At 36.5% G+C, this 20,887-nt stretch overlaps 1 protein-coding gene across 3 annotated transcripts in view; it reads left to right on the top strand.

Moving 5' to 3' along the window:
- Positions 1–4,954: 4,954 nt before the first annotated feature.
- DACH2 (dachshund family transcription factor 2) overlaps positions 4,955–20,887 on the top strand; it is a gene marked incomplete at both ends in the record, with an annotated part of 854,168 nt that continues 838,235 nt past the window's right edge. For 2 of the 3 annotated variants that reach the window (XM_080794934.1, XM_080794935.1), the window contains one exon: positions 4,955–5,469. In XM_080794934.1, coding sequence (XP_080651060.1) covers positions 4,955–5,469 — 515 coding nt within the window. The remainder of the gene's footprint in view (positions 5,470–20,887) is intronic. The other variant, XM_080794936.1, reaches the window with a different exon arrangement.

The raw sequence follows: 20,887 nt of genomic DNA on the forward strand, positions 1-20,887 counted from the left end.
TATTTGACAGGCAGAGATCACAAGTAGGCAGAGAGGCAGGCAGAGAGAGAGAGAGGTGGAAGCAGGCTCCCTGCTGAGCAGAGAGCCCGACATGGGGCTCGATCCCAGGACCCTGGGATCATGACCCGAGCCGAAGACAGAGGCTTAACCCACTGAGCCACCCAGGCGCCCCTAAGCATCTGATTTTAACTGTTATTCCTTGGGTTTTGACCAGTTTTCTTCTTGCTCCAGTGATCCCCATTTTCCATCTTTGCTTCCCTGGAACACATCTTTAATTTAACATTGAATGGAATGAGAAAAAGAATTTATGTTATAGAAAGGTCATTTTATAGCCACTTTCCTAAGAGAACATATATTCCATTGAATGGGGCTATATCTATAGGCTTTAGCCAGTTAAATTCTCAGTTATATGAATGTTTTCATTTCACATTTATTGCCTTGCTGAATCAATTTTTTTAATTGAAGTATAGTTGACATACAAAGTTATATTGGTTTTAGGTGTACAACATAGTGATTTGACAATTCTAGTCAATTTCCTTCTATTGTTTGCCTAAAAATGAACCTCAGAGGGCTCCTAAGAGATTCTAATTAGAGCCCATATCAGAGGCTGTGATGTCAGTTGGCTGAGGGTTTCAAATAATTCCATTTATGACCTTGGGTTTTCCTTGAATGCCCATTCTGAAAACCAGCTCCTTTAAATGGTTCTGGACATTTTGTAATTCTGTGTAAGATTGCCAATATATTTATTTATTTTTAATTGAAATAGCATCCGCATCTCACTGATAATGTCAAAGTGGAATATCTGATCTAAAAGTCACAAATGATCATCCTTCCCTCCAAATCGAGTATGAATTAAGAGCACATGTAAATTGCAAATTAAATCTTGGGAGACTGTAACATTTCAGAGTCTGAGAAGCCACATTTAGGCCCCAAATCATTCCACTGGAATAGGAGCATCTAGAACTTGTTCTGATGAGATACAATATCTGTACTAATTTTGTTCTTACTTGCTGGTGTGATCTGCTTTTGTCTGGAAATAATTCACACCCCCTTGAGTATTTTCTTAGTTTTGGTGCAGTGCCTCTTTCCATGGAGAGTCATCTCCCAAGGGTACTCTGCTTCCTGCAGATTTTATGATTTTTTTAAAAGATTTTATTTATTTATTTGACAGAGATCACAAGTAGGCAGAGAGGCAGGCAGAGAGAGAGGGGAAAGCAGGCTCCCTGCTGAGCAGAGAGCCCAGTGCGGGGCTCCATCCCAGGATGCTGAGATTATGACCTGAGCCGAAGGCAGAGGCTTAACCCACTGAGCCACCCTGGTGCCCCAGCCTTTATGATTTTATATTGCTTCATGAAATTCCAACTTCCAGGGTGTTGATGCACAAGGATTCCTCTGGCCTTGTAGAAACCCAGCCTTATTTAGAAATGTGTTAGACCTATGGAAGACATGAAAGTCAGACAGGGATAAAAACAAACTCTCCATGTGGAATTCATCTCAGTCTCAAAGCATAGATAGCAAGAGGTGAAGTAGTAGTAATAGAAAGAAAGTAATCAAAATATCAAGAAAACCTAAGGAGACAACATCTGGCTTCTTAGATCTAAATGACTAAATCTTTAAATTACAAGTATCCCTGAAGACAATTACCAAGTTTATTTTCTAGAAGACTGCTAATGGGAGGGTATTCAAATAATGAAGCCAAGGGTCTTTTGTGTATTGACAGACTTCCGAGGGACTTTAACCCTTAAATGATCAATGGCCAATTTTACTTGCTAGTATTTTTACTAGAATTTGAATCTTAATCTCTGGTAATAATTAAAATATTACTACAGGGATACCTGGGTGGCTCAGTCAGTTAAGAATCTGACTTATGATTTTGGCTCAGGTGGTGATCTCAGGGTTGTGAGATTGAGCCCCACATTGGGCTCCATGCTGGGCATGGACCCTGCTTAAGATTCTCTCTCTTCCTCTCCGTCTGCCCCTCCCCCCACTTGTGCTCTCTTTATCTAAAAAATAAAAGAAAATAAAATTTTACCACCTATCTAACAGATCACATTAAATATGTAAGACGTACCTAGTTTGAGTCTTTTCTAAAGTTGTCAAAGTGCATTTGTTTTTCAGTATTGCAAATAGGGATTGCCGCCCAATGTTCTACCTTTCCTTTTTATATTTCAGCATTTCTTAAATTTGAAACATCATAATATATGTATAAATGTCCTATTGCTGAAAACTCCAAATCACTTTGCAGATAAAAAGGATTTGTGAGTGCACCCATATACAGGGAGTAGCTTGGCCTTAGGATTTTTAATGCATTTAGAGGAATTTCCAAAAAAAGAAAAAAAATACGGGAAAACAACTTTCCTGTAAAGGCAAACTTATCCAACAATTTCAATTACAAGTTATCAGAGGTAAGTTATATTAACAAACAGCTTAATAGCCATTTCTGTCAAAACACCTGTTGAACAGAGTTTGGGATTTATCTTTTAAAAAAACTGGTAAATAAAAACATTACTGCCAGTGCTTTTTTATTCTTTTTGAAAACTTGTACTTTTTGTGGAAGATTTTTCTGCCTCTGATATTCCTTTTCAATTGTCCCTTTTTTTGCTCCTATTTTCTTCCCAGAATAGCAAACTAGCAAAAATGATTTACTCCCTTTTAAAAGTGTTTTGTGGTTGCATGCATTCTAGTCTATTATGTTACAGTCACAATCACTGTATTCTAAAAGCAACTATTACAACTTCTTAGCATTTTATCTCCATACAACTAAAGTTGTAACGGTAGGGGCACCTGCGTGGCACAGTCAGTTAAGCATCTGACTCTTCATTTCAGCTTAGGTCCTGACCTCAGGGTGGTGAGATCTAGCCCTGCCCCACCCTCAGCAGGAAGTCCACTTGAGATTCTCTCTCCCTCACCCTCTGCCCCTCCTGCTGGTGCTCTCTCTCTCTCTCTCCCTCTAAATAAAGCTCTGGGTGTTATATGCAACTAATGACTTGTTGAACACTACATCAAAAACTAATGATGTACTATATGTTGGCTAATTGAACATAATAATTTAAAAAATAATAAAATAAATCTTTTTAAGCATTATAACAGTATGAAGCAATTCAAAGGGTAGTTCTTTACTACTTGGTTGATGAAATGACAAAAGGAGAAAATATGTTGAAGGGAGAGGCAGAAAAATCCAATTTAGGACATTTATGTCTTATTGAGGGGAGGGGGAAGCCCGCCCACTCCTATTTCTTGATACTGCTAAGTACAAAGAGATCTAGATAGAATTCAGTAAGGATCTAAAATTATGTACATTTTGGAAAGATATTGGAGAAGTTGCCTTGGCTATATCCTTGGTTAAAACCAAGCATGGATTTCACTTTCTGATAACAGCCTGTAAAGGAAATAAACACAGGAAAGGAAATACCTTGATTTCAGAGAATCAAAACCTGGAAAAGGAGTCTTTTTTTTTAAGATTTTATTTATTTATTTGATAGACAGATCGCAAGTAGGCAGAGAGGCAGGCAGAGAGAGAAGGGAGGAAGCAGGCTCCCTGCTGAGCAGAGAGCCAGATGCGGGGCTCCATCCCAGCATGCTGGGATCATGACCTGAGCCGAAGGCAGAGGCTTTAACCTACTGAGCCACTCAGGCTCCCCCTGGAAAAGGAGTCTTAAAACAATTTTGCTACAGTGATCTAACTGCCATATGCTGTGTGGGAAAGACCATGCCTTTTCCCTGGAATGTACCTTGCCTAGACATTTTGCTTATCATTAGCTCTAGTAGTGCGTTCAGGGGCACTTGACATATGGGGGAAGAGGAATCTTGAGCTACAGTGCAGGACGTGGAGCTCTAATTACTGGACCGTCAAAGCCCACAGACAAGGGAAAAAATGCAGTATTAAAGAGCTCAAACCCTTGCTCTTCTCTCATATTTTGTAATGACTGTTTTGAGTCATGCGGGAACTTTTCCTATCAATTTTAGCCAGGGATGGGGCAGGATCATCTTGAAAGTAAGGAATGGAGACTGAATCTATTCCAGGACAGTGATGGAAGTACTTGTAAAATGAGGCATCCGTCCACCACTCCAAACCGAAGTCCCTCAGCCTGTTTTCCCAAGTGATCACAGGTTCACTGCGCCTGCTAATAGTGCGCAGGAGCGGGTTAGCAACCTGCAACTCCGGTTTGAGTGCATTTTTGGATGCTGGTTCCTCTGTGCGCTGGTATCGGAGAACTCATACTAAGAGCTCTAGATGGCCAGAACTGTTTACTTTTGAACTCACTCGAGTGCTTCTCCTGGAAGCAGGGCGAAGCTATCTCAGCCCATCAGAGTTTGGGAACAATGTGCAAAAGGAATTGGAGCGGCCACCACACTTTCTTGAATTGAACCCAGGTGCAGGGGGGCACAGGGCTGCGAGAAGCACGTACTGGAGTCCCGCTTTTGTGTTCCCACCTCAAAGCCCGTGGGGCATGGAGGGGGAGGGGCTTGTAGCCTCGGCCACTTGGAGAGCTTTGCGTGATAACTGGCCGTTCTCCCGTCTGACCGCTAGGCAAGAAGCCGAGGAACCGTACCGCCCCCTTCTCAGGCTCCATCCTCCCTCACCAGCGAACCCAGAAAGGCCTCAGGTAGTTGGGAGGCCGGCCAGGGAGTCTCCACCTCCTTGAGGGGAGCAGCCATTCGGTGCGCTTGGGAGCCGAAGGGGGCGGGATCCATTGGCTGGGGCATGTTGCCAGTCTCGGAAGGGGGTGTGTTGGGGGTGGGTTCTTGGACCGCCGCGCGTCCGGGCTACTCGCTGTTCCTTGGGTGGTGGGTGAGCGTGAGCGTGTGAGCCTGGCTCCTGTAGACTTGAGAACAGTTTGGAGAGAGCAGAGCGCGCCAGAGAGAGCGCGAGAGTGTGAGGGAGCTAGTGCGAGCTGACCTAGAGGAGACAGGGCGAGAAAACAGGGCCCGAAGACCTACGGTTTGAGACTGAATGACCATGGCTGTCTCCGCACCCCCGGTGATCTCTGCAACTTCTAGCGGAGCCGGCGTCCCAGGGGGCTTATTTCGGACAGAAACCTCGTACTCGACTCCTGGAGAGCCTTCTCGTCTCACACATAATATGATCAACAGTTTCATGGCCAATAACCACAGCGGCAGCGCTGGTGTTGGCGGGATCGGTGGAGCCAGCGGAGGCAGCGGCAACACTAACACCAACGAGTGCAGGATGGTGGACATGCACGGTGTTAAGGTGGCTTCATTCCTGATGGACGGTCAGGAACTGATTTGCCTGCCGCAAGTCTTTGATCTCTTCCTGAAGCACCTGGTGGGAGGGTTGCACACGGTATACACCAAGCTGAAGAGACTGGACATATCCCCCGTGGTGTGTACTGTGGAGCAGGTCCGGATCCTCCGCGGTCTGGGGGCCATCCAGCCTGGGGTGAACCGCTGCAAACTCATCACCAGAAAAGACTTCGAAACTTTGTTCACCGATTGCACCAACGCCAGGTGAGATGTTCATTTTTTAGTTTGTTCTCCCCCTCCCCTTTGCCCTCTTTTGCATGTTTCATCACTGTCATCCAACTTTGCAGAGTGTCTTAACTAGCTTGCCTCTACTGTAAGTCGGTGGGGAAAGAGGACTAGAAGGACTAATTGCCCATCCCTTCTAGTCCTCGCTCAGTGGCAGGGCTTGGGTCTAAGATAAGCCCCGCACAAACTTCAGTTTGCTCTCCTCTACTGAAACTTTACAGCTTTTCGCCCATATCTTGCATGGCTCACTGGCTGCTTGTGGTTATTTGTTAATTTCTCTACGTGGTTTTCATTCCTCTTTTGTGGCCGTACGGGTCGAATAGGTCTTCTCTTTCTCCTGAACACAGACACCAGGGGCTTTCTAGGGGAGAAAGCTGGCAGAGCTGTAAACTGGGCTTCTGAGCTAGCAATCCAGAATACAGCATTTGGGGGATGGATAGGGTCGGAAGTCTAGGATCCATCCCAGAGGGTGATTCGTTCCCCATCATGTGTATTTGTTGTGAGAGTAGGTGGGGTGTGTGATGGTGGTGGTTGTGGTGTTGTGTGGATGAATGTGCGCGCGCACGCGCGTGCGCGCGCGCGCGTTTGTGAGTGAGAGCAGACAGAGACAGAGAGATTGAGAGAGAGCAAGAGAGCGCGTGCAAGAGAGAGCGTGCCTATGAGGACGTGTGCTTATGCCCACTGTGCAAAGCTCCCCCGTTCACGATATAGTAAAGTCGATGGATCCCATTTTTTAAAAAAGAACGACGACAGATGTCACTTTCCTGGGATCATCCCTTTTGGGTCATCTGCAGGGGGCAATGTGGGGCATGAAAACCTAGGGCTGGGAACTGGTTGAGGGTTGAAGGAGAAGTTGGAGAGTATGCTTCCAGCTCTTCTCCCCAGGCCAGAAGTTGGAAGGATCCTTTTTCCCCAAAGAGAGGATTTCTTAAGTGATGATGACCAGCTTCTGTGGTTGTAAGTGTACCTCCTTCATAGGACAGTAGAATAAATGTCCATTGGCGTATGTCCATAAGCAAATATTCAATCTTTCTACGTTTAAAAAAGAAAGTAAAATAAACTATATTCAAGATTATTTGATTTTTTCAGGACCTGTGAATTAGTTTTGTACTGTTTATTCCATCTCCAGTCTGGTGACATCTGTTAGGCATGTACACATTTGGCGTACAAACCAAGAAACCATCATCAGGTTAAAGGGAGCAAAGGGTTTTGTTGCACGACTGTTGATCATTTTGCAGAAAACTTCTGCAGAGGTAGACTTTCTCACAATGCAACTTTAAATCATAGGAACCCCTTTTTACCAAATAAAAGGAACTCAGTTGTCAACATCTGTTGTAAAATCCAAATTACTATGTAGAGTTGAAGTATACTGACACCTTGCAGACAAACTGTTGCTGACTGCTACAATAAGGTAATGCTACAGAACTTACAAGGTAACCTTTTTTCCTCTACAGTGTCCTATGTTCTGGCAATTAAACAGAAACCTGTTTATATGAGAACTTCTAGGTGATTCATATCTGGGGTTTACAAACCTGGTTTATTAGATAAAATTTTCTTAAGGTAGATAGATGGTCTTAAAACACAAAGGATAACTGCTCCCTTGATCAAATAAGCAATTATAAGTTGTAAGAGTAGAAAGGAAATCTTATTTTGACCACAAAGCACTTTACTAATACACAAACTCAGAAAGTTACCAGGACCTTCAGATGAGGGCCATCTAATTCACGTGTTGCCAATTCAAAAAGACACATTTAAACAATTGCATAACTGGAATCCTATCTTTCCCCTCTCTCTCTCCCCCTCTTCCTCTCTCTCCTCCTCACTCCCTTCCTGTTTCTCTCTTACAATCACCCACTATTGAAGTGGAACAATTACTACACACAGGAAATTTGTCCTACCTTAATAATTAATTTACACATCCTTGAGCAAAATCTATGACTTTCATTTTAAAAATAAATAGATTAGTATTTTAATGTGACTTTGATGCTTTCCTCTAAGTAGAAAGTTTTCTTTAATTAATTTTTATTAGAGCTACTTGCTGAAGGGAAAAATGATAAATTACTCTGTATCAAGAGGCAGGTGTTCTTATACTATTTTTGGACCCTATTGTATGATATGTTTTTAGGTTATTATTTTAATTCAGTTAAGTTTTATTTACTCCTTATCATAGCATTTACAATGCTAACTTTTTTGGAGGGCTTATATTGCTTTTGTGTATATGCATATATAAAGATGATAGGGGAATATTAAAAATATAAGAAATATGTATAAGATATGATGCCAGTGTCTCCTTTTGCATTTATTTCTTTATGGGTATGTTGTTGATTAACATGCATTTTCTATAGGTTTGTTACAAGTGTTACAGTATATGATTGTAAAAATTTATGCTAGAAATATTAGAAATATATTCTATGAATGCAGCCCATGAATGGAGATGAGGAAAACTACCAGAAATACACCTATATTGCAATTTCTAGATAGGAAAAACAACAACAACAACAACAAACACTCCACAATATCTGGGGAAAATCTTATTAATGGTAAAATAACATTACCAAATTTTATCACTGCAAAATGCCCTCATAACCATGTTAAAAACTACAAAACATGATAATGCTTATAATGGATGCTTTATGACTTTAGGTAATGTTATTTACAGAAATGTGTACCTTAAATCATTCTCAACATCTGAATGATTTTATAAAATTATGAAATTATTATTTAGATCAACATTATTTCTATGACTTTTCTAGTCAGTGAAAAGAAAGGTGAGGGATGTAAATAGGAATGAGACTCAAGAGAGACAAAATAAGTTAGATAAGACATGAAGCCAGTAAGAGAAAAGAGATGTAGGATATGAGAAAAATGATGCTATGAGAAGAGGTGAAAGATGGATCAGAAGAGCCTGTAGAGATGCTCAAAGAAATGAGCGATGAATCAATGGAGACTTGGCTAAAGAGGATTGTCACTGAGGACTCATGACTTAGCTCTTCTGGCCAAAGGGAGATGCAAGGAAAAAGTATAGATACGTTCAGTGACTGGAAACTCTCATATCCTATTCTTATTTGAGAAAAGAGATTCATCTTCATCTCCCGATGAATAAATTTCCATAATGTATTGTTCAATGGGAGGCCTATTTGTAATGGTGTCATTGGCAATTTTCTTTTCCTACATAATAAGTATTTCTTCCCCTCTCTGTCAGTTAACTAAGGGAGAGTACAAGTCCTGACTTAGGGTATTCTAATTTGGAATGCTTCCTACACTATTCCAGAAGACACAAAATAGACTATTTTCAAATTGGTCATTTTCAAAGACCTTAACGTATTGCCACTAAGTGGTATTTGGGTTCATTCGACTGGGGACATATTTTTATTAATGTGCACGGAAGAAAGGTGAATGAATAAAATACATACATGATTGTTTCTTTGAAAATACTGAGAGTCATAAGAACTCTATCAGTGCTTTATATTAACTGTTTTGTTATTAGCTAATTTTCAAAATATTCAAACTTGTCTTCCTAGAAAAGAAGTTGGAAAATAATACCTGCCTTCACTACTAGAGAATAGTTAAGATGAAAAAAAATCTTGACTATACATTTTTCTATTAAATAAATCAAACTTTGCATCCCTGCAATTCCAAAGGGCTATGCAATATTTTTTCCTTGATGCTTATTTTTACTTCAGAAACTAATTGTAGGGAGATTATTCTGAAGATTTTTAAGAAAATGAAAGAAAGACCGAAACCAAATGGGAAAAGCTATCTTGTTTTAGATCTTTTTTTTTTTTCAGCTAAGGCACTGTAATTTTTCTTTTTAATGTCTTGTGGAGCAAAACTTGGAATTCATAACATCAGAGAAGGCAGGTTCAGAAAGCAAATGGCCTAAAAATCTCACTCTCATGCAATGGATTTTCCTTACTAAATTCTTCAAAGTTTAATGCAACAATAAAACATTCAATTAAAAATTGGTATTCAGTAATATTCAATTAAAAACTGGTATTCAGTAAATGTGAAAAATCAGCCAGCACATTTTAGTGTTATCTCTTTTTATCTACCTATCTATATAAAAGTAACATTGTTAGATTTCATGATCAGTATTTCATTTGAGGATCAACTGATTAAATGTTATTCAGTCATTTATGTGTAGTTAAATGAATGCTTAGAGAAACAAGAATGTATGATTAAGAAAACATTTAAATGTATTTGGAGACATGAGTCAACATATATTCAAATGAGTAAAATTCAGTGTTTTTAAATTAAAATTTAAACGATCCAATTGTGATTGTTAGTTTGACCGTGTGAACAGAACATAAATGGGCATCCATCGTAGAATAACTTTATGTGAACTCTGACTTTAAAATAATTTAAAAATACTTTCAAATACAAGAAATACAGTTTTTATAAGTCCTCAATGATTTTGGCTTTGTATTGACACTCAATGAATATAGTTCATAATCCACACAGAATAGCAATTTACTTTAAAAATTGATGTTTTCATTCATAGGAAAGTTATACAAAGTCAAATTTTTGAAGAACTTGCATCACTTTCTTGGGCTAATATTTTGTATGACAACATTTGCAGAATAAAAAGATTTTAGAAATTAATCTGGGCAGTAAATGCAGACATTTTATTTCATAGGATAATGAGGGGATGGTCGGTTTGTCTATTAAAAGCAGTTACTTAGTCGTCATTGTTGTCTTTTATTAGAATGATGTAAAGATTATAATTAAAATGATTTAGTCCTATGCCAGTGCACAGAACTTCCACATGTACATCCATTTTAAATGTATACTTCTACATAACCAGTTTATCTAAATACTTGTATTTATCTAAATACTTGAGTTGGATTTAGTATTTGTCCAAACACTCATTTATTAGGTGATAGATATTACATTAAAGATATGATGCACGTCATGATGGAGAATTTCTTTGGATATTTATGTGTACTATTACCCTCAATGTATAGTATTCCAATAATTAGGAAGTGATGATCTTCAGACATTAATGTTTTATGTGGTTTCACACAAGAAACCCCTAATACCTGTCGAAAATATTGTCTGAATTATTTGTTGCTTTCTTAAGTAATCTTATTCTGTCTGAATGAAATCCCTGCATGCTTTAAAAATGTTTCTAGCAGGCAAATATAATTGTGAGAAACCTTAATCACAATATATTATGTTTCATTTGACAATCTAGATCTTCAGGGTCACTTCATGTGGTGCACTTAGAGATAACAAATGATTTAGGTTTATCCACTCTATATATTTCAAATATGTATTGAAGCCACCCTAATGGAACAAAACTGAAAATATTGTTTTTGGAGAAAGGACATCAAACCTTTCCCCAAAAGCAAAACAATTAGGTATTAATGTTATTCTTGTTGCATGTTCAAAAGGTCTTTGGTAGCATTTTTTTTCCCTCCTTTTCTTCCCTTTCACCATCTCAACCTGCAAAACTCTTCACTGTCACTTCAGATAACACAATTCTAAACAGATAAAACAACATTTAAACACATTTGCTTTGGAAGGGAAATTGAGCATTTGCACCCAATAAGCCTGATTATGGAACTGCATGCAAATTGTGTTTTGATTTATCTCTTTTACACTTTTTTCCATTTGAATTGATCTTGCATTAATTTCACCAAGCGGCTGTGTGAGGCTGCAGATGTTGCCCTGTGTTTAATAAATCAATGAGACAGATCTGAATGAATCACTTCAGATGGATTCTCTGCTCGGTTTGATGTCTAGATGTTATTCTTAGCTTGTTATCATGACAGATGCATTAATGTTCCCATACACTGCCAGCAATGTCAAAGAGATCGAAGCTTTTAAAGTGGCAGCATCCCTTTTTCCATTTTCTGATAGAACAACTAAATTCATTTTATTTTATGTAGGAATCAGAGAAAAATATCAAATCAATATAATCCCCTGAGTTTCTTCATGGGAAAGATTCTTAATTTTCATGCTATATTAGCTATTCCAAAATGGTGGAAATTAATATATTAAAACCTAAGTATAGTGTAGTTGCTAAAAGTGCCCCCACATTAATATTTAATCATGGTAGGAAAAATGAGAATAAGTAATATATAATTGGGACACATTGAAAATGTCACTATAAATAGAATAATGCTGTATCCAAATTGATTACAGAAGGGTGTTAGTTTTTAAATCCTTACTAATAAGCTTCTTGTTGGCTTAATGCAGCTGTAATATACTCTTACCAAGGGATTTAGAACTCCTTCAGGATTTAGTATATCTTTTTAGTAGGAAGAAGGTAGCCTGTCCACTGTATATTCATCATTTTCTCACTTTGTAAAGCTGAAAATCTTAGAAAAGTTTATTTCATTTTTAGTATATTTCAGTTATTTATATTCTGGGTAATTATTTGTAAATCATTCAGTAACAGTAAATGCTACTTTTTTCTTAAAGATTTTACTTATTTATTTGACAGAGAGAGAGAGATCACAAGTAGGCAGAGAGGCAGGCAGAGTTGGGGGGAGGGGAAGCAGGCTCTCCCCTGAGCAGGGAGCCCAATGCAGGGCTCAATCCCAAGACCCTGAGATCATGGCCAAAGGCAGAAGCTTAACCCACTGAGCCACCCAGGCGCCCATAAATGCTACTTTTATAATTTAAGAAAAGCATAGGCACACCAAAAGGAACTTTATTATAACTCTAGTGAAATTTATTACCTACCTGCATTAAATATCATGGCGACCATAATTTATATCATTTAACCCAAAGCTTCATTACCTTGGTTTTAGGAGAGAGTCAGTTCTGTCAGTTGTTGTGAAATATTTTGAATTGAATGTTGTAGGTGTTATAACTTTTTAGTTAATCTCTGATATTTGAAAATACAAATTTTTAAAAGGAGATTCAATTTTTCTCTTGTTCAAGTTTCTGAAGAATATATATTAAAATAAGCCAGCTTTTAGAGGTAGTTCCTCTTTGCAGCATTTACAGTATTTTTTCATCATAATTTTGTCAGTTTTATTAAAATAGGAAAACAGGAAACACTGTTCGTTGATACTGTTGAGGTCTCAAATTCTTCAGGAGAAATTTTATCTCCAAAGTTAGGCTACTTTTGGAAGATTAAGATATAGGCTATGATCTATAGTCTAAGTTTAAAGAGAAATTTATAATGAAGTTTAATGAAGTTATATACAGGAGTGTTTTTTTCCAAATTTTGCTTGAAACATGGGAATGTGTTCATGATCATTTTTTGCCACATCTTTCTTTAGAGCTTAACTTATTTATTAGCATTGATGAAATTATTATATTGAGATTGTGAATATAATATAGCTAAATGGAATATAAGTAAAGAGCAAATGGACATATTTATCACTACCTATAATGATATCTTTAAAAAAGAACTGAATTTATTACATAAAAAAACTTGAATTTGTAATAATAATTTCTAAGGAGTAAATTTTAACTTTAGTTATATTCATTGCAAAACTTCATTAAGCCTAATATTGTGTATATTTTAGGCACTTAATTCACATTTGTTAAATGAGTACAATCATGTACACACACATATTTATTCCTCATCAGAACTCTTTGCACAAATTGCCATTCCTTTGAAAAGCTAGGAAATAGTTACATAAGGTATGCAGTTATTAAAGATACTAATCTTGAAATTTTAATTCCATTATAAAACCATTTGTAATCATGCCATAAACTTTTCACAAGTATACATATAAAGCTATCAAAATCTAATATATGAAATTAGGATTTTGAACTGAAATATATCTTTAAAGAAAGAGTGACTTCTTGATATTCCCTTTAGTGAAAAACCACAGAAGATGTTCTAATATTATGAATAGGCAACAATTAGTAAGTAAGACAAGCCTACTACCATAAAATCATTCCCAGCTATTTGGATTTATACTATTTGATATCAGTACCACCCCTAGTGACAGTTTACTTTTGATCATTCAAACAGAAAATGCATGTTTATCCAATAAGGGTTGGTAAGAAGAGGGTTCTCCTCCCTTCTTTGTATATCTTGGGAATAGAAACACAACACAAATACCTAAGTATTATGATTTACTTTTTTCCTGGATAATCCAAAGAGCCATTCAGTGCAACATGAATTTACATGATGTACCCCCCTATCCATTTGAAGGAATAACTTATTACTTTCAGATGTAATTAATTTTGAAGAATGAAATTTCCTTTCATTTAGGATTCCTGAGGTATAAACTACTCATGTATATGTACTATCTTGACCCATTAAAATTATTATTTATGAGGTATAAACTACTCATGTATATGTACTATCTTGACCCATTAAAATTATTTATTATTAATTAATAAAATTAGAGCAAATCATGGTGAAAACTTTGTAATTATGCTACTGAAATTATATATATATAGTGTAGGAAAGTTAAAAAATGATGAAATACAGTATTTTTATTGCTATAAACATTTTATTCTTAAACAAGTTGACTGCTTAATAGTGTATAATGTAGTGTGTATGTTAAAGTATAAAACATTCAGTTGGCATTGTGGCTAATGATCTTATTAGGTTGCTGGCAACTGTTAGCTCGTAACAGCGTTTAGGCTACATTTAGTATATCTGCTATTTGTGTGATGAGTTAAAAAGGAGAAAAAAGTGATATTGATCTGTCTCTGGATTAAAGTTTGAAAATGGGCAACAGCCTGAACACAAAAGGCTTTTTTTTATGATTTCTCAGCTTGCCATTGATCTCTAGTTTTATTGCATTCATTATTTATTAAAAGAATTTGCAAGCTAAACATAACGTTAAGCCAGTTTGCACACAGGGACCGCACTTAGGAAATTGAATGGAAATTGCATTAGAGATGAACATCTGTGCTATTTTTCCACTCATGTGTTTATGGTTTTGTATAAAAGGTGTATTGGATTAACAGTTATAACCGTTATAGCTTACAGCAATATGTTAGATTCTGAGCTTTTAGTTATTTTGGAAGAAGTCTGTTTCTTACTTACTTGTCTAAACGAGCATAGTAACAACATCACAAACAATATTGGAATAAATTTATTTTATTATATTTACTGAATGCATTATCTACATTATGTATCAGTTGTGAGATACTCTGCTATATTGAAGTAAAAACATTTAAAAACATATGCATAATTATCATTTAATTATTCTTTCTCTTACTGGCTTTAGGTAATAGGCTACATAGGTGCAATTTACATATTACTCATTTTAAGAATGTTGAGTTTAGTGCCATATTAAAGCAAACCAAATTCACAAAAACTATATAAAAACTTTAATATGACCATCCATAAAATGTTATTATTTATGTATGTTAGGTCTTGATCCTTCTGGAAGGATAATAACCATATAGACACTGAAGGCTTGCTCCATATAACACTATGAACAAAAGGATACGATATGATTCCCCTCTTGAATTCAATCCAAGGAAATTTATTTACAGAAACTTTAGTACTTCAACTGAAACAGTTCTCCACAGGACATAGTTAGACCCTCGTGAATATCTTTTTTGCAGTGTTGTCTTCAATCTGTAGACATTTGGAAAACTCAATTTATCAGTTTAATTATTGGATTTAAAATAAAATAAAAACCTCTTCACAATCATTTTGATCTTATCATTAGATCTGTCATTACTGTGTGTGTGTGTGTGTGTGTGTGTGTAGGGTATACTATGTAGTGCCAATGTTTTAGTTGCTGCAAACAGAATGAAGACAACAGTCTCTTCTGTCATGGAGCTTACATTCTAGAATCCTGCTGTCTTTAGCTTAGGGTCCTTAAACCATATATCTATCCCCTTTATTACATTTGCTAAATTGTGAAATCTTTGTGGTTACAAATTTTTTGCCACATACCCATTGTTGAACACTTCAATTTCCTTTCTCGTATCTACCTTGCGTTGCATCGGTAAATGATAGATTTTTTTTTTTTTTTAGTTTTTAGAATAATACCAGAAAATTTCAACTAAAAATAGTTACTGAGATATAAAATAAAATATTTTAGTTTTATGAATGTACAGAATTACTCATGTTATAAATACAATACATAGCAAGAGGAGATTGGAATAAAACAGGTATTTCTGCTCAAGAATGGCTATAGTTAATTGACTTTAGTATCTTTTCTCTGACATATTTGCTGAGTCCTTATGATATGAGCCCTTAAAAATTCATAAAATTAGTCATTCCGTGAGACATGTTTTTGTAGTAAAATGTGCAACCGTGGATTAAAAAACAAGGTTTTTCCCCATGTTAAAATGCTTTCTTTCATTTGTGTTAGAGTTTTAAATAGATCCTCAAGCTTAGAGTTTGATTTGCTTTGCAAGATTATTTGCAAACATGTGTAATTAAATGTTTAATATTAACAATAAGCCTGCTGCTTTGAAAATAGCCTATGATCTGCTAAACTTCTAAATTTATTTTGTAAAAAAATTAATGAGTAGCCTCTAGGTTTTTATTTGAGGAAGACAAAAGGGGAATTTTTTCATAGAAAAAAAATTACTGCATAGTACATTTTATGCATAGTACACAGATTATATGTCTCATTTTATAAGCCAATTAGAATATTCAGTTTGAACATACATACTATATATGTGTATATATAATGTTAACTGATAATATATTAATTTACATATAATTATGTATTATGTGTTATTATATACATTATATATGCACATATGATGCATTATTATATACACATATGATATATAAGTATTACAAACATTATAAACATACATACATATATGTATAAAATATTTTCCAAGTTATTTCATTTGTCACTTCATTTCAACAAATATTTAGTAAGTACATACTCTTCATCTGTACAAGGCTACTTATCAAAGGGAAAGTAGTGATCTTAAGAACTATACAAATTCTTATTTTGCTTATCTCCAGATTATGTAGGTAGAATTTTATTGTTACGTGGTTAACTCTCAGCTAACCTACATTAATGCAAGGAACAGCAAATGATGTATGCAATTCAAAATTATGGAAAATTAAAGTAACATTAATTAGACTTTGCAGTACATTTTAAAATGTTTATGGCATATTTACCTGTCTAAATATATTTTGCTTATTCTACTATCAAATTGTATTTATGTTTTATGAGTATTCACTGGTGGGGAGATAGCCTCAAAACGTGCTAAGGTTGAATTAAATCTGAAATTAAATGCTTCATATAGGAAATATCTAAAGTGAATAAAGCACAAGCAGACATAGAACGTACATGTTACAGCTAACAGCAGTGTACTGGATCATGTTGGTCATTAACTAAAGCAGTATATTTGGCTTGAGTTTATTCTTACATTATCTGTGGAAAGATCTGTATACTTAATGGATATATTAGTCATTACAGCTATTAGCAGATCAAAACCTGGAAAACTGCATGAAGCCAGTTGTTGATTTTAACATGCTTTCCTATGCTTAGGTCCCCTAAATAACTGTCTTCCATAAGCTAAACCAGCATTTGTTGACAGAGAAAATGGCTTTTGGGTTAAAGCACATTGATGAGTGTAGCCCTAAATCATTTTTGTGAAGTGTTCTATTCTGTGATGAGAACCTTTAATCGATTTTCAGCTTACAGTTTTAAGAAATGGAACATCATATTCTTTTTTTTAAGATATTTTTTATTTATTTGACAGAGAGAGAGAGAGAGAGAGAGGTCACAAGTAGGCAGAGAGGCAGGCAGGGAGAGAGGGGGAAGCAGGCTCCCTGCTGAGCAGAGAGCCTGATGCGGGGCTTGATCCCAGGACCCTGGGATCATGACCTGAGCCAAAGGCAGAGGCTTTAACCCACTGAGCCACCCAGGTACCCCTGGAACATCATATTCTTAATGCCGGTCACATCCTGCAAGAATGGTCACTTTGATGATGGCACACGATGGGCACATGTTGAACACCTTGACCTCTTCTGAAAAGTGTAGTAACCGCTCCAGAGCTTAGTTGATAGAAGTATGTGTGGCATATCTACTTTCTTATGTTTCAGTTGTTTTAGATGTGTCCTTATACCAAAAGACTAAAAAGTTTTTGTTATTTTAGGGACATGTTCCTTTTCATAAGGTTGTGTGATGTTTCCCTAGTCTCCATGTTGCCAGAGTCTAAAGCTTTTCTTAATCTTTATGATTTAGTTCCATTGAATTGAATAATTGCTCTTCTATGTGTTGTTTCTTTTTCAAGAGAGCTTTCAGTGTTTAAATGTACATAAAACTCAAGGAATGCCCCTTTTAGATATTTTTCTTTATTAGTGGTATTTGTCTCATGGAGTCATGTTCCATCAAAATAGGCGCAGTGGAGCTCACACGTGTAATGTTTTCTGTCCGGTGAGGACGGCTTTTTTTTTTTTTTTAAAGATTTTATTATTTTTAAGTAATCTCTACACCCAGTGTGGGGTACATTGAGATCAAGCTTGAGATCAGGAGTTGCACGTTCCTCTGACTGAGCCAGCTAGGTGCCCTGATTAGGAAGGCTCTTGATTTAAAGATAGGAGTACTGTAATTTGGGTCACATTAGCATTGATGCAGTTCCATTTGGGCATGGACAAAGGAATGAAGCTAAATAAGGGAGGAGAAAACTTGATGAAAAAATATTTCTCATGGATATATTGAATGGATCAGGAACTAGCTGACAGATGAGAGGTAGGCAGTATAGTGTGGACTGATGAAGACCTTTCACAAAAGAGTTTTTAAATGAATTATCCCCTTTAATTGAATTCATATTATTTTAGTGGGTATTTTAAGCAGATTCATGAACAGGCACAGAAAGCATAAAAAATATTAGCTGTAAATACATACGTAAACACTAAAGGCAAATGTGGAAATGTCATTCTATTTGAGGTAAGCTGGTGGCGTTTGAAACCATAGCAAAATATTTGAATAAATCTTGTCACTAAAATATTTGTTCACTATGCTAGTAAATGTTAATTTAATTTCTAAAATATTTTATACAGCATCCATTTATATTTCTTCTGTAAGTTCCATTACTGTTACTGGTCTGTTAGCCTGAATTTAGCTTGCCATAGCACATTTTTAAAACACATGTTAACTGAATTTTTTAAAAAGGGTTACATTTTGCCTTTGGGTATGTGTGTGAAGTTTTTATTGTATTCAATAGTAACTAAGTGTGCATTTTAGGAAGTAATTTGAACACTGCATTCAAGATTTATTTAATGAACATTAAAATTTGAATTAAAGAACATCAAAGTGGCATTTTTGTCATTTTTGTATTTAATAAGAACAGTAAAATTTAAATATTTCCTCCATGCCTTTTGCCTGAAAATATATCTGGAAGTTTAAAATTACTAGCTAGGTATAATAGTAAAACCTTTACATGTCTATACTGGTACATAGTTTATATAGTGCTTTCATATATGTTAGCTCGTTTCATCTGATCATTAGGATAGTCTGCTTTTACAATTTTGTTTTGAAATTTCTAAATTTTTATAAACAGATGGCTGATCATTTTACAACATGGTACTTCTGGGGATCACTTAATCTTATTTAGATTTTTTTCACTCCATTCTAAATCAGCATCATCTATAGTTATAATGAAACTTACAATGCTTCTGGGGAATAATAGTACCTTTTGTTTGTACAGAAGCTCACAGGCTTCAAAGCTTGTTCATACACTATCTGCATTTATCCTTATAGCAACTCAATGAGGCAGGTCACCTGATCGTGAATTTAGGTGAGAAAATTGAACTGTGGGCAAGTAAAGGGAATTGCTTGAGGCCATATAATCTAGTACAGGCAGGGCCAGTTCCTGATTCTAAGTATTCTGTTGTACCTCCTCTGGTATGCTGTACGTGGTATACTATCTCTGAAATGGAAAGTCTTGCTAGATGAATATGAGCAAACAGGTTTACTTAGATAGTGAATTGTTCCAGTTATTCACAGAATTATGGAAAAACTAGGAGGGGGAATTAGAAATAAGCAAACTAGTAGGAGAGACAAGCACTACACAGGAGCTTCCCTAGAATGTCTTTAGGTATTCTGCCATTTAATGATGAAGTTTTCAGAAATGCAGTAACTAGACTCTCTGGATGGTGACTCAATTTGATATGTATGTACAGGGAGTTTTAGGAACCAATAAAAACTTAACATTTTGAATGGAAAAGTGAAAGGAATAATAGTAATTCCAGAAAGTGTATAGAGACGGCGGTAGTTCATCAAAGCATAATGTTGAAGGAATTGATGAAATTGGGACCTAGGGGCACCTGGGTGGTACCTGCCTTCAGCTCAGGTTGAGATCCCAGGGTCCCTGCTCAGCGGAAAGCCTGCTCCTCCCTCTCCCTCAGCCAATCCCCCTGCTTGTGCTCTCTCCTTAAAAAAAAAAAAAAAAAAACAACCCAGGAACTAGTTACTAAAAAAATATAAATTGTCTCTTGTGTTCAGAATACTATGCTAGGATCTGTGGGTACCTTTTGAGAGCTTTAAATTTTATTGTAGAGTAGGGCATACACACATAAAGATTATGGCATTCATTTATTCATTCATTCATCCATAAAATAGCTATCGCATGTCTATTCTGTGTCAGTCACTCTTTTAGGTGCTTGGGATACATCTATTAAAAATAAACAAAGTCGGGGCACCTGGGAGGCTCAGTTGGTTAAGCATCTACCTTGGGCTCAGGTCATGATCCTAGGGTCCTGGGATCCAGCTCTGCATTGGGCTCTCTGCTCAGTGGGGAGCCTGCTTCTCCCTCTCCCTCTGCTTGCCTCTCTGCCTACTTGTGCTCTCTCTCTCTCTCTGTGTGTCAAATAAATAAATACAATCTTAAAAAAATAAAGTTCCTTGCTCTTCGAAAGTGGGTTATATTCTAGGGTATGGTAATGTGGATGGAGGAAGACAATAAACAGTATGCATGATAAAGAAGTCAATTATATTGTACGAAGGTGGTAAGGTGGAAGTGTTATGGAAAAAATAGAGCTAGGTGAGGATATAGGGAGAATTGGGGTTGGTTGAAGTTTTAAATAGAATGAGTTATAGCCCTCTTTGAAAACATGAGCTTTGTTCACAGACTTGAAAGGGAGGGAAGTTAGCTATGCAAAATCTGGGGAAAGAGTGTCCTAGGCTGAGGAAACAGTTTGATCAAAAGCCCTAAAGCAGAAGAATGCCTAGCAGTTTTGAGGAACAGTAAGGAGGTTAGTGAGCTGGAATGGAATGAGTTGAGGGGACGAAGAGTAGGAATAAGATTATAATGGTAATGGTGGGGGTCCTACAGGACTCTTTAAGCCATTTTTTAAAAATTTTGAATGAAATGAGTCACTGCAGAGTTTTGAGCAAGGCTGTAAAAAGATTTGACTTGGGTTTTTTTTTTTTAAGATTTTTTTTTTTTATTTATTTGACAGGCAGAGATCACAAGCAGGGAGAGAGGCAGGCAGAGAGAGGGGGAAGCAGGCTCCCTGCCAAGCAGAGAGCCCGATGCGGGG

The sequence above is a fragment of the Martes martes genome (assembly GCF_963455335.1).
Source record: "Martes martes genome assembly, chromosome: X".
In the NCBI taxonomy this organism is placed as follows: domain Eukaryota; kingdom Metazoa; phylum Chordata; class Mammalia; order Carnivora; family Mustelidae; genus Martes; species Martes martes.